At 42.1% G+C, this 14,380-nt stretch overlaps 1 protein-coding gene and 1 long non-coding RNA gene across 4 annotated transcripts in view; one reads left to right on the top strand and one right to left on the bottom strand.

Annotated features, from left to right (window-relative positions):
- The window catches only part of LOC118214472, a 265,667-nt gene that overhangs the window by 5,300 nt on the left and 245,987 nt on the right, over positions 1–14,380 (top strand). The window lies entirely within an intron of this gene.
- On the bottom strand, positions 3,711–5,577 carry LOC118214471 (cyclin-dependent kinase 5 activator 1-like). Its single transcript, XM_035394449.1, has one exon. The coding sequence runs from the start codon at positions 5,287–5,289 to the stop codon at positions 4,345–4,347; it is 945 nt and encodes a 314-aa protein (XP_035250340.1). The 5' UTR covers positions 5,290–5,577; the 3' UTR covers positions 3,711–4,344.

Below are 14,380 nucleotides of genomic sequence, written 5' to 3'. Positions count from 1 at the left end.
TGGAATGTTTCAGTTTAAAGTCGTTTCTTAGCCAAAACATAAGGCTACTTCAAGTTAAAAGATAATTGGTTATCGGAGCTATTTTCATAGAAAAACTAGCAAACGAGGCAGTCTGTGATCTGGTGGTATTGAAAAGGTTGGGCAGGGTACCAAATGTAATCTGTGTAAATCGTCCTGAATACAAGTGATAAATGCTGTAATGTAATTCCATTGTTCGATTTCAGAATTTCATAAATATAAGCTATAACGGTCATTTATTTTGAATAAAAACTATTAATTTAAAATAGTTTTCTTTCTCACCAGTACACGCACATATTACCTGCAGCAGGTCAGTTGCATTCATTCAGCCTAATAAGTAATATAATTTTGTAGTAATAGATTTGGGCGGAGCAGGAAGCAAGAACATTTCTGGCGCTCCAGGATCATGGTTGTCTATCACTGCATCGAGCCTGCAACTGAACATGCCAGGCATGTCTGTCTCATGGGATTTAGATCAGTAGCACCTGTGAGTGACCTTTCAAAGGACCTCATTAAACGGATCACACTTAACATTTGTATCCAAGACCCTATACGGACAGTAGGGGCTATTTAAGACTGTGTATGGAAGCCTGTTTAAATTGAGATTTGATGATGTCATTGATCTACATAAGACCTGTAGCTATTCACTGCAATGTAAATATTTTATTACAACAAGCACAGAATTAGGTATGTATCATCCTGGCATATTGTTTTATCTGAAAGCAAAAATGTTGTTTGAGATATTGAAGTATAAACAAATTGTATTTATCATAGGAATATGTTGTTTGCGTTGCAGTCTGAACGTGTCCTGCCCCTTTTTAGCTGCAAATTTAAGTTCTGCAGCACCAAAGACAGCATTCATTAAACCTGAGTTTCAGCACCACGGAGAGTTCCAAAAGTTGGTCTTCCAACTAGGCAACACACCTGCAAACAAAGGGCAATCAAGAACAAACTGTTTTTATTCATTGCGATACTGCAAAACTATTTGAGCAGCATTTCCATGTCTGAAAGGTGCTTTAAAAATAAAGTTTCTTATAATTTCCTGCAGGTCGTTAAAATGGAATATAAGGCTGTCTTAATTTCTGCCTTTGAAGCTGAGGTGCAGAAAAAGTAACAATTAATTGGGGATGTGAATTTTTTAAGCTTTAGTTTTCTAATAGATTGTGTGACTGAGTTGATTTAATTCTGGCGTGTAAGTTTGTCTGAAGAAACACTGGGAAATCAGGTCCACACCTCAACACGGTCTCTCTTGTCATCCACATTTCTGTTATTTATAGGCCGCAAGTGTCAGAATCCAGTGCTGGAGGGGTGCCGCGTCTGCTGGTGTTCGGTGCGCTTCAAATCTAAAATTGTGGAATGCAGTGCCATATTAAGAAAAAATAAGTCTTTGTCCCAAACACCGTGGAACTCACTGTATGAATAAGGGCTGTAATTCCTACGCGGAATTACAGCCCTCATCCACATTTCTGTTATTTATAGGCCGCAAGTGTCAGAATCCAGTGCTGGAGGGGTGCCGCGTCTGCTGGTGTTCGGTGCGCTTCAAATCTAAAATTGTGGAATGCAGTGCCATATTAAGAAAAAATAAGTCTTTGTCCCAAACACCGTGGAACTCACTGTATGAATAAGGGCTGTAATTCCTACGCGGATTACTTGATGTGGATGTAAATGCCCTCATACAGCTGACAGTCCGTTCGATTACCTCATTGTCATTTTTATACTTTTCAAATGTGCTGGAGTACAGAGCCAAAGCAACAATGAATGTGCCACTGTCCAAATACTTACGGACTGCACAGTAATTTACAGTACACATTGTAAAAGTAATAAACAGCTTAATAGATGAGGTACGTCAAATCTACTGTAGTTAAACAGGGCAGCCATTGTCTTTCAAATGTCCTCTTTTTTGATACTAGTGGTTGTTCTAATCATCATCAGTTTGTCATCATCATCAATAAAAAATACCCTGAATATCAGTTTTTATGATGTCATATAACTCAGATGAAAACGGATGATCATTTTGATGAATAGATTAATTATTCATGTTTCAGTCTATTCTTGACACAATGTTCCTGTATCTGCCTTTTGACTTTTTGCCTCCTGTTGCTGAGGTCTCCGTGACAACCACATTTCTATTGCATGCGGGAGTACTTACATGACGTAAACTTGATGAGCGTGAGTGTAAAATGTGCGTCTGGGGTCTAGGCGCGTGTACGTGTGTGTGCTTTCCTTTAGAACGCCTGCAGTACTTCATTATACGTGTACCCGTAGGCTTCATGGGAATTACACAACTTTTGTAATGTTGCGGTTTCTATAGAGACGATAAGAATTGCGCTTACAGTTGGATGATAAATTCCTCTGACCCCAGCAGCCGGCCTCCGCATCTTTCCGTGAGAATGACAGTTCTAACAGACTGCACCAAATTCTAACCAATCAGCTGTAAGAACATTCGGACCACGTGCTTTATTCACACATTCTGGAGGATTTTTTTATATTCCAGCCTACCACTTCGTGCTTATGTAATCGTTTAACCTGTAGACAGTAATGACTCACATAGGCAACCGTACTCAGAGTGAAGGAGTGTTCTGTCACACTTGTTTGGAAAATCGGAATAAAGTATTTAAATTGTTTCTGGAAATGCAGATATTTCAGAAGAATTATATAAATCGTACTGCCAAACGATAAATGCACATCTTAGGGATATTGCTACCGGTTTAACGTTTTTACCTACCTACCTGGCAAGAATAATTAGCTTTATCATTGCGAACATGATATCGTTCACGAAGTCACCCATGTAATGTACACGAACTATACATTTAGCCGTCTGTGGGTTTTCGAAGCATTCAAACGTACTTTAAATGATACGGATTCTGGATGACGACGACGAAGATAATGATGCTGGGAAAATGATTGAAGCTGACTAATTGTAAAGAATAGAAAAAAATTAACGCCAAGACCTGCGCTCATGTGCACGAACCAATGAAGAAATTAGTTGATTCTGACATTTTATTTGAACTGATATACACTTACATTTTGCATTTAACTAATGTATATTTTCCTAGAATGCCTTGCTACAAACTTTTTATCAGTAAGAGCGGTCAATGGTATGTTCACCTACAATGCTTTGTAAGTAGAACTAAAAACCTTGCACAAAAAATAAAAAATAAAACAACAGTTATAGTGCCAGATTTTCCGTTAAATTATCGTTTGTGGCTCAGCCAAGATACATGTAACAGGTGATGCTAAGGATACCAGTTGAAATAAAAGTATATAGTGAGGTTTACACAAGTGTTTACACAAAACATTAAAATTATTTTCAAATGTATATGAAGACGAGAGCATCGTTTTATTTTGTGCATTTCCGCTTCTCATCGTTCAGAAATAAATAGTTCAAATCCTGTTTGACACAGAATTGTTCTTATTTTTGCCTCTGCTTTGCTAATAAGAAAGTGCTCATTCTCTGTGTTCTGGGTGAAACTGACTACACTGTAGTAAGACTAATGTATAAGAGCAAGTAAATCAGTCGGAATATGACAATGACACACATATCCCGAAGTGTCGTCTGAGCACAGATGTAGGCTACCCATGCACTGTGAAAAGGAGACTTGAACTCTTCATTATCAGGAAAACAGTAGGTTGTTTTTTTGGTCTCACAAAGAAGTCTGAGTACAAAATAATTCAAATTCAGCAGCACAGGGTAGTTTGCAAGTATGATGTATTTTGTTTTAAATATACAATATACAATATAAAACAATACGTTTTATACTATAACAGTTGGCACGTAGGATAACGTAACATTGTTTCGTCGTAAATCGTTACATTCAAAGTTCAAATAGACAGCATAAGGTTCAACAACACAATACGTGTGCAATGTGTCCGTTGAAGGCCAGCACCTTGGATAGCGCCACGTACAAAATACTGCTCGTCCTTTACCTTCTCAGTCCACAAACTGAAATAAATATATAAATAAATTACCTAAACACGTATGTACTAATATGTCATCCAATGCTAACATTTTAAATTCTCAAGGGTTGCCCTCCACCACTCAGTCAGTTAAAGCCACAATTAAGGAACAATTAGAATACTTTAGGCATGCATTTATTGACTTGCCCCTTACCCCGTCCCCCAATGTACTGTGATTCACAGTAGCACGAGGTTCTATTTTACACAGTAACAATACGATACATGTCTTATCGGAAAAGGGGAAGGCCCGAGTCTGGTTTGTTCCACCGGCTCTAGTGCATGTTACCGTAACCTGGGCTTCACAATCACCCACCCTTCACATACGGATGCGGGGAGATTTAGATGTCTATCCTATTTCCTTTCGTTTTCTTAGCGGTCCAGGATGTGTGTCACTTTGCTCTTCGTGTCCCCTGATTCTCCCTCGTTTTTGAGGTCCTGAAATACCTCGGTGAAGAAATGCGGATCCGAATTGATCTGCAGCATTTTGGCGCTCATTTTATCAATGACTTCCAGGGATCGCTCCCAGAAGATCTCTTTGTTAGCTTCCACAAGAAAGGGTTTCAGAGGGTAAGAAATCTCGTTTCCCATGTAGGAGTAAGCCAAGTAGAGGCAGGTCAGGAAGGTGGCTTGAAGTTCATTTTCGTTGTCGACCTCGCTGGTTACGGCTTCTCTGCAAAGCATGTAGACAAACACAAGGGTAGCAGGTGTAATGAATCCTTGTTCCTGCCAGCCTTGCATCAGGAGGGATCGGTCCACATTTCGAAACCACAGGATAATCTCACTGGGAGTCAGCTCTTTCAATTTAAAGCACCGTCGGCACATGAATTCCCCCAAACAGCGCAACAACTCTCCGGTTGACGCTTGAACAACTACGCGTATTGGAGATAACAGAGACTGGCTGCTAAGTAGCTTTTTGACTGATACAATCTGTTTGCCATTCTGTGGCAGATTCTGGGTTTGGTCTTGATGTAGGCTCTTTTCTGGAACGGTCGGAACCGGTACCGCCAGCGGCACTGTCTTGTGATCCCGATGCGACCCTTTCTGGTCTGAAGTTGCATGCTGAGATTTCTTTAAATTTTCTTTGTTTAGGTGTTCGACCTGGTTGTTTTTAGCCTGTGACGGCGGAGGGTTCGGACTAACTTTCTTGGTACTCTTTTTCTTGGCCGAAGCCGAAACGAATCGCTTCCATGTGAGGGCTGATATTAAATCTGTATGCCGCTTAAGGGTTTTATCCGTCTTCCCACTTGCCGCGTTCGTTTGATCTTGAACGGCTCCTTTCCGTGATGTTGGAGATAGGGAAAGCACCGTACCCATCCCTGCCGCGCACGACAAACACCCACTGGTCTTAAGGAATGCTGTTTACCGCCCTGCGTCCTTAACGGTGCACCGAAGTGTGTATTTCCTGTCAGAGTTGCCAACTCAGTCCCATTGATAATTGTGTAGACCGCTGGGAGTGGGGGAATGCCGCGGAGATGCAAAACGCTGGCTGAAATTCCGGTGAGCACTCGGAACCTCGCTCAGAGCCACTCCTTCTGCAGCAACCCAGTGAGTCGGTAGCTTGTGAAAAATGGGCTGGACAGAGAGATCGGTAGCCAGGCAGAGCTAATCGGTATAAACCGGCATCCGGGATTAGCCCTTCCAGTCTGACGAGTCAGCCAACCTGATGACGATGCAGGAAGACTGACAGTGTACCTGACCAATCCTTCGAAAATATCAATGACTATCTTCATTTCACAGAATTACCCTTTCAGATATCGGATAGACCAAAATAGGTATTTAAACTACCCCACGCTAACTAAAGAAAGTAGGCATTTGTTTCTTTCTTAGAAATTGCGTAATTGATTCAGGATTTATAAACTGCCACCAATTCTACATTCCTCTAGGGTCTTAAATATTTACTGAAGTCATTTTATGGTTTTCAGTAAATGTATTCAGCCACAAGTGGAACACAGTTTGTTCGTCAGTCAAATGGCTTTATTTAACAATGAATTATGTAATCTAACGCATGAATTTATAATGTGTTATTGGGTTTATCTGACTGCGACAGTTCTATTCATCCTGTTCTATAACCTGTCTCTCAATGAATATGCAATATGGCCGGTACAACTGAATGGATATAGAGTTGGCATCTCTGGTTATTTATGATACTCATAATTACCGATTTGCTTCAGCACTGGGGACCGCTGTAACGGTTAATGTGTGTTAACGTAATTCAAATAAAAGGCTATTTAAAAAGCTGCGCCATTAACGATGTTCCAGCTCATAGTGTAATGTTCAAATCACACACACACACACACACACACACACACACACACACACACACACACACACACACACAGAACTGAACTACCATCATTGATGCAATGCAGATTACAGCAGTAGATTGCTTTAATTTAAGTTTTCTGACAATAATATTTACCTTCCCGGAACTCCGCAATATTAAAAAAGGAATTACGATTTTTTAACAGACATTGTTGCCATTAGATTTTTTGGAATATTATGAACCCGTGCAATATGCTGTATAGTGGTCACTAGTTTCAGTGATGTTGTCGAGGTACTTACGCAACTCGTAATCCAGTTGATCCAATTAGTTGTCAAGACCTTTTATGACCTGGAAAAGGAAGCATTGCCACATGGCTTAATGTTTCCACCCATTAATTTAGAATGAAAGTGCACTGGCTGTTTGATAGCAGTTTCAGGTTTAGACATAATCAAATAATAGCATGTACTTTATTTGGGTGACTGAAGCTGTGGTATAAATGCATTAATCACTGGATGTTATCCAGGAGGGCATATAAAGAAATGTTTCTGTACCTGCTGCAGGTTCAATGGTTGGATTTGTACCGAGGCAGAATGAAGCGTTTGATCAAAGCTGCATCCGACACAAGACATGAACCAACGTCTTTTAAGTTCCAGTGTTCACTGTCGTTGTCATGACTGAACACTAGCTGCAGTGCATGCAGGTTTATGACTATGATTACCATAAGATCAATGTATGTAGTCTATAAATTAATAGCGTGTTGATTCATTTTTAAACGCTTGTAGGCATGTGCTGGGTGTGAGGAGTGAAGCGGTTGTGTAAAATGTCAGGAGAAATTGAAGACAATTTTGAGGATCTTGTGTTGCTCATGAGAGATGCTAATCATCTAAGATAAAGAGGAATCCGTCTTTTTGCCTTTAGTAGTACAGATGGGGGGGGGTCATGCTTTTCAATGCTTTTTTCACCTAGTATTCATCCTGAGGCTGCCTCAGATAAAGATGTACATTTACTTCAACGTGACTGAACATTGTGCCAGGGTTGTGCCAACAAGCTTCACTCTTTTTTTTCTCTCATCAGTCTAGTAGTCCTGTCTCTTCCAGGAAATCTCAGGCCTCAGGGGTCACTGACACAGATCCGACAGGAGAGAATGCCACTCGCTTAGCAACCAGCATCCTTGGCATAGCCCTTAACAATGAGCACCTATTCATAGAATTGGCACTGAATGTTTCTGGGGAGGTGTAGACTGTTACACAACATCACATGCACACATAACCCTCAGCACACGATGCTGAGCGGCACCTTCCGATATTATTTCCATGAATGTATAATTATGCTAATTTTGTCGGAAGAACGAAGACACAATTTATCACTGAACATCTGTTTGGCTGATATTTTAATCCAGAATAATTTTCACAGTTAAAATGTTACACGCTACCTTTTTATCGTGCTGCAAATTTGGCGAAGTATATTCAGGTTAATTTCCTTTGCTCAGGGGTACGACACCAGCGCCTCACTTGAGAAATAACCCCAAAACTAGTGTGACTCGGTAGGCTGCCGTGCGCGGTATTCCAAATAACATGCGTGTTCCTCTGGAACATCTTGGCACTCGGCAGGCCCCTGTCCGTGCCTCACACATGAGTGGGGACGGAGAGAGGAGGGGTGAGAACTCCCACCTGCTCACGAGGTCACAGCTCCCGATGAGCGGAGGCGAGAGCGGAGGTTTCGGGGCCCGCCGTTCTGCCCCGACCTGACAGACGCCTCCATTAACACCGGGGTCCTGCCCGGTGGGACAGTCCCCCCCCGGTCTAATGAGATTTCAATCATGCACAAGGCAGTGATATTAACTCGCATCGAAGGAAAGCGATCACTGTCACTTGAGGCATTTAGGAGATTTTATATAAGTAACATGTTAAGGCAGAGATTATGATTATCATTAGAAAGGAGAAGCTGCGGCCTGTGAATTTACCGAAATGCATACTGAAAACAAGTGTGTTTTATGAATTGCAACAATTATGTGGTTGATACATATGATTTGTATGGGAGAGAACAGATCCACTATATCATAGGCAGATAATAGGGGTTAGTGTAGTTAAACAGAGACTTATTGCATTTTTCATGGAGTTCAACTTTGGCTGATAACATATGCAGCAATATGTAGAAGTTAATCATTGCTATATCATATTTTTTATAAATATTAAAAGCAAACGAGTGAAAGGAGTACTTTCCCGGAAGGATTCTGTTAGGCCTCTCAAATATAAACTAAGGCTCTTTTTCCATCTGGTGGCCAGAGAGTGTCATTGCTGTTAATGCAATGCATTTTGGTCTGTGTGTGTGCGTGCACGCCAGTGTGTGCATGTGTATGTGCACAAAAGCAAAAGGAAGATTCTAGAGCTGGTTTTAATTTTGAACTTGAGTCATGCTCAGTAGGTCTGCAACTAATTCATGTATCACATATAGGAGACACATTTTCAGTTTTTTCTTTCAGATGACATGATAGATCTCCAACAGAATAGCATGGAACAATATATTATGGCTTAACTGAACATAACTTTAACTTTAATGCTGATATAACAAGCACTACTGATAATTGAAAGCAATATAGATCTAGAACACTGACTTAGAATTTTGGAAGAAAGCATTCCAAAAAACCTGCTCTTCAAATGATTAATCGTACTATATGTTTGTATGTCATAGGTCTTTGGTTTTGATTAAAAAAGATTGTTTTAGTTGTGGCACCATCGGTGCATATGACTTTTTAGTAAATGCTCCTACAAACGTCCATGCAGCATACTGATTGTAATGCATCTTTGGGCATACAAAATTAGAATACCGTATATTGAATCAGTGGACATCGTTTTAGAAATAGGAGAGCCTTTATGGTGCTATTTGTACACTCATTCATCTATTAACAGTCATCTGCACCATACAAGCAGAAATTCAACTGCACTTAATACACATTACTGCAAACCAATGATCATTATTCAATATACAGCTCTAGTATATAGCACTACTAAGATACCAGGCGCTAGTTGGCGACTACAGCTGGTAGGCTGTGTGCACTTGGATTATCAAGGGTCTAATGCAATATTCCCACTGACTGATTTAAGTACACTACATGTGACATGTTCCACCACTGTGGACTCGTTGCTAGGATAATGACAGCCCGTCTTCAAACCTGAAACTACAGTGCCCAGTGCAGTCAGACTGAACCACTTGGATGTCCCTAATTTCTGTATGATGCTATTGAGTATTATTATGTTGTTGTTTTGTTATTATGTTATATATTATTTCCATCATTTGCTTTTTTGTATAGACCACATGAATACATCCAGGCTTACAGGCCGACATTGTAAGAAAAATCCCTGTGATACTGCACTACACAGTGTTCTGTGCCTTAAAAGAACAGTAAATCAGAACTGCCCAACTTCGTCCTTACACCTGAGTTCGTACTGACATCCTTTGAATGTTTTCTGTCCTTCCCACTACTACCACTCGATACAAGGAACTCCAGTTCAAGCTCCCTTTCATGCATATTTGAGTTATACACACATTGACCAGCAGGGGGCAGCATTCCCCAGGCCGAGGCATAAAGGCGTCTTCCAGGAGCAAATAACCGTGCCAATGGGCAGGTTGCTGATCCGTTCTGTCAGCAGCTGCCTTCACCACTTCAGGCGAGTATTTAATAACCTCAGCCCCGTGTCACTGAAATAATACACTCCCAGGCCTCTATCTGGGTTATATTCCACATCTTGACAGAATCCTCCTTTCAACCGGTTGGCTGCCGCCAACAGTCTAATCACAGAGCGAATGGCATTTATACCTCCTCAGCTGTTACCGAGGAGAATTTCAGCCATTTACTCAATCTGTGGACGTTTAGTCACAAGAACGCGGGCTTTGAAAAGGAACCCGAATGCGTTTACGTGCGCAGGCGTTCCCCGCCCCAGCGTGCACTCCTGTAGCTCAGGCAGAGAACGAACTTTAAGGATTAAAACTCTCGGCGTAGGCCAGAAAATAGCCAATTTCCCTGCCTTCGTCTTGTCAAGCTGCACATTTAATCTTGAATAAGTGAAGGAACACAAAGCGTGTACAGTGCTAACGTGTTGCTAATATTGCTAATATGCTGAGATACAGGGGTCAGAGTCAGGATTCAAAACCACTAATGAAGAGTAATGTGGGAACAGGAACACACTGAAAGTACACAGTGACTCATTGACAACCAGTGGATAGCACAATCTTTTTTTCACTTTCCATAAACCTAGTGGCTGCAGCACATTCAACAAAAGAATCTCTCTCTATCTTTCTGTCTCTTTCTCTTTGTCACTCTCTCTTTCTGTCTATCACTCTCTCTCTCTCTCTCTCTCTCTCTCTCTCCATCACTCTTTCTGTTTCTCTGTCTCTCTCTCTCTCTCTGTCTGTCTGTCTGTCTCTCACTCCCCCCACCCCCCACACATCAAAAGCCGGGGAGGGAGGGATCGAGTTCCCCGCCCGTATCGGGGGCTGTCCGTCAGGCGCTTCAGCGGGGGGCTTACGGGCGGGGCGGGGTGCGGGGAGCAGGTGGGCGGCGGGGCGAGATCACAGGTCGCCGGGGGAGACGGCGGGCCGCAGCTGGGGAGCCGCGGCGCTGATAAGGCGCGGGGTGCGGTCCGAGCGCGTGACATGAGACGCGCGGCGGCGGCGGGCGTGGCCAGGGCCATCACAGACGGCCATTCACGCTCCTCCTGCGCTCTGAAAAGGGAGGATTGTTAAAGGGGAAGGAGGATGCCGAGGGGGCAGAGGGGGGGCCGAGGGCGGGAGGGGGGGCGCGTGTTTGTTCCTTTCAGCAGGGGGGACGAGACGGCGGGATTGAGGTCAGGGGGGTTACCTCGACTCATAAGTACTCTGAACTTAAGTTTGACAAAGACATTTTTCCCTGCGTTTTGCGTTTTGGTGAAATGTAGATGAAACATCTGGTGTTGGCCACCCCCAGGACAAAAAAGGATAAAAAATCGATGAGACTCTATGGTTTCATTGAGGCATCTCATTTATGATGAAAGCACCTGGCACAGATCAAAGGCTCTGGATTGAAGATAACTCAGTAGGCCGAATGACGGAGTTCCATCGAACTCACGCAGCCGAGTGTGGTCGTTGCGACCGTCCGCGCGGACCAGAACCAGCCGCCGGAGAACGCCATCAGACTGTCTGAAGGACAAAAAGAACAGACAACGAGAGCTGAAGCTGAGCAATGGGTTCGTTTGTGAAAAGTTCTGTCCGCGGTATGATTCCTGGGGTTGTGTGCTCACACTGGCTGAACAGAAAGCCATAAACGCTTGAGCTCGAATGTAATTATTCCACGTTGGCTCGAAGACGTATTTTTTTAAACACCGCTGAGTTAAAATAGCATGAGAACTCTACAAAAATAAATACAGAACATCTATGATAACTATTGACCTCACTGGATATTTCACATTGAAAAGACTAAGTGGAATGAACGGTGGATTTGGCCAGTAAAATCCAAACAGATAATATAATGGATCTGGTGCGTTGTTGGAGGTCTGCAATAGGTGTGAAAGAATGGAAGCCATCTGGAGTGATGATTGCTTTTACTCTGGCCTCATTGGCCAAACCACACATCTCATAGATGACAGTAGAGACATTTCTGTAACACAGGGTTACACGCAATGTAAGTTCATCATACTGGACACAGTGTGCTGCACTTTTACATAAGCACAGAGTCTAGGATTCCCCGTTCCATTTTAACATTAAAGTGCGCTGATCACCCAGCATATTTTGTATACTCAAAGATAGCAAAAACAATAATTATAACTATAAAACAACAAGAACAACAACAAGGAGTTAAAAGGAGGAATAAAAAAGAAAGAATAAAAATTAGAAAAATTCAGGAAGGAGACGTTATGCATGGATGTGGCGAGGTTCCTTTCTCTCTCAGGGAGATTTCTCTCTCTCTCTCTCCCTCCCTGAAAGATCCCTCCATCTGCAGAGATAGCTGTTAAATAGACCCTTTGATTGTGGCATGAGAGATACAGCATTTCTCTGTCAGCTTCTCCTCATAAAACCATCCAGTCAGAGGTTCTGATCCTTTTGCAAATATTTGGGGGGTGGGGGGTGGGGGGGGTGGACTGGGGGTGTGGTTTCAGGTAGAAATGACTGATGATATTTTTTTCTTACAGTCCTTTTGTTTTCACATTTTGTCTTTGTGTGTGTGTGTGTGTGTGTGTGTGTGTATTTTGAAATGCTTTGCCAGATTAGGAGCTAAAGCAATAATAAAGCTTAAAATAAAAATACACATGTGAAGATGACTTCCTGGAAGAAAACTACCCCACACTCCTTAAAGTGATTTATTCAATGTTCTTCTGTTCATTAGAATACATTTCCTGCTTCATCCTCCAGTAGATACACAGACGATACAACAGAACTGACACATATTTGTATAGCAAATCCTAAGGAAAGACTTGCGGTCTTAGATTCGTGGAGATACGATAACTCATAAAAATGTCCACAGATGGACCGATAATAGTCCATTTGGAATCGTACGGTTATTTAGATGAGTTCGGATAACGGTTGATAATGACGCGGAGTAAAAAGAGTTGAAGTCCATGGCCGCCGCGTGCACCGTCGGGCTAAAACAGGAGATTACACACAATGAATGTCATCCTAAATGTCAGAACAGATCAACACCCTCAATCCCGAGCATTAAAATGGACCCGTTTTGTCCTTTTCGTGTGACCTGGATCTGGTCTGAACACGCGAGTGATTACGTAAACGGTGTAAGCAATACTGTGCGGTTAGATGTTATAAACTTCGAGGCATTTCTGACGTGCCTTTTTTCACGGGCAGCTGTGCTGCGTGATTCAAAGCGGGCCAGTTTAATTACCGACACAGGGCAGCGCGCGCCGCTGCCAGCAGATGGTGACCTTGCTTGAGCGATTTGGCTGGTTTGAGCCGCGCCGCGGTAGTGTTGACGGTTGTATCACCGCACAGCGCTGGTCCCGGGTGCGAAGAAGAAGCCCCGCTGTACGCTCCGTCGCGGCCAGCACAAACAGACGGCTCTCTCATTATTTTCGGGGGAAGCGGTTCATGAAAGGAGAGACCCTGCAGATAAATGTGTTGCCCTCCACTCCTCTCCTCTCGTCGTCGGCGCGAGCTTTCGGAGGAATGCTCCTCGCGGGCTTCCAAAAATAAAAGCCTTTCCGCTCGCTGCCCTGGGAAACACATGGATGTCTGGACACAGATTTCCTCTGCACTTAATTTCAAGGCAAATATGCATATGTGTGCAAGTATTTCTGTCTGTATTTAAAGTCTACTGGTCTATACAAACATACATATAGCCTATGCACATACAGTGCTTACACAATATGTACATGGGCATATATGCAAATATATGTGTGTGCGCTTATACATATGCATAGATATATACTGGCCAAAAGTATTACACCACCTGTGGTTTAAAAAAAAAAATCTTTAGGCAGAGAAGAATTCAGTTTTATGTGCATTTATTGAATTGCTGCCCATCAGCTGGACTAGTACTGAACACCACACCTGGAAATCTTGAACTTTGCAATTTCTCACTGGGAATAACCTTCTTGCTGCAATATTTACTTGACTCTGCATATATAAGCCTACCTCCTTCTTAGTTGCCATATTTCTTGCAACTTTAGTGCTTATTGTACTTTCTATTGGCTAAAGGTAATAGACTACCTGTGGTTTCAAAAAAAAAAATGTAAGAGATAAGATTTCAGTCAATCTACCCCTCTTCCTCCCTCCCACTTTGGAAAATGTCTGGATAGACTCCCAACAATTAATTTAATTCTAATTAAAGCCAAATGAGTCTATTTTTAGTGTACGAGTAGAAAAACTTTTTTTTAGAAAAACTAATTTCTTTGTGTTATTGGCAGGAATTGGAAAAAGTTAATACTTTGGTTTGTCATTCAATAAATGGGCATATACTAACTGAATTCTTCTCTACATAAAGTTTTCTTTTGTTTAAAGAACCACAGGTGGCGTAATAACTTTCGGCCTGTAACTGTGTGTATATGTAGCTATATCTATGTGTGTATGTAGATGTATATATACACACACGCACTCACACACACACACACACACACACATATATATATATATATATATATATATATATATACATTTTAC

Source organism: Anguilla anguilla, chromosome 15 (genome assembly GCF_013347855.1).
Source record: "Anguilla anguilla isolate fAngAng1 chromosome 15, fAngAng1.pri, whole genome shotgun sequence".
In the NCBI taxonomy this organism is placed as follows: Eukaryota; Metazoa; Chordata; class Actinopteri; order Anguilliformes; family Anguillidae; genus Anguilla; species Anguilla anguilla.
The sequence above is the reverse complement of the archived record's forward strand: the minus strand, read 5'-3'. Positions and strand labels throughout refer to the sequence as shown.

Excerpts from the sequence above, each read along its gene's own strand:
- LOC118214471 (XM_035394449.1), bottom strand. The coding sequence starts at position 5,289 with ATGGGTACGGTGCTTTCCCTATCTCCAACATCACGGAAAGGAGCCGTT.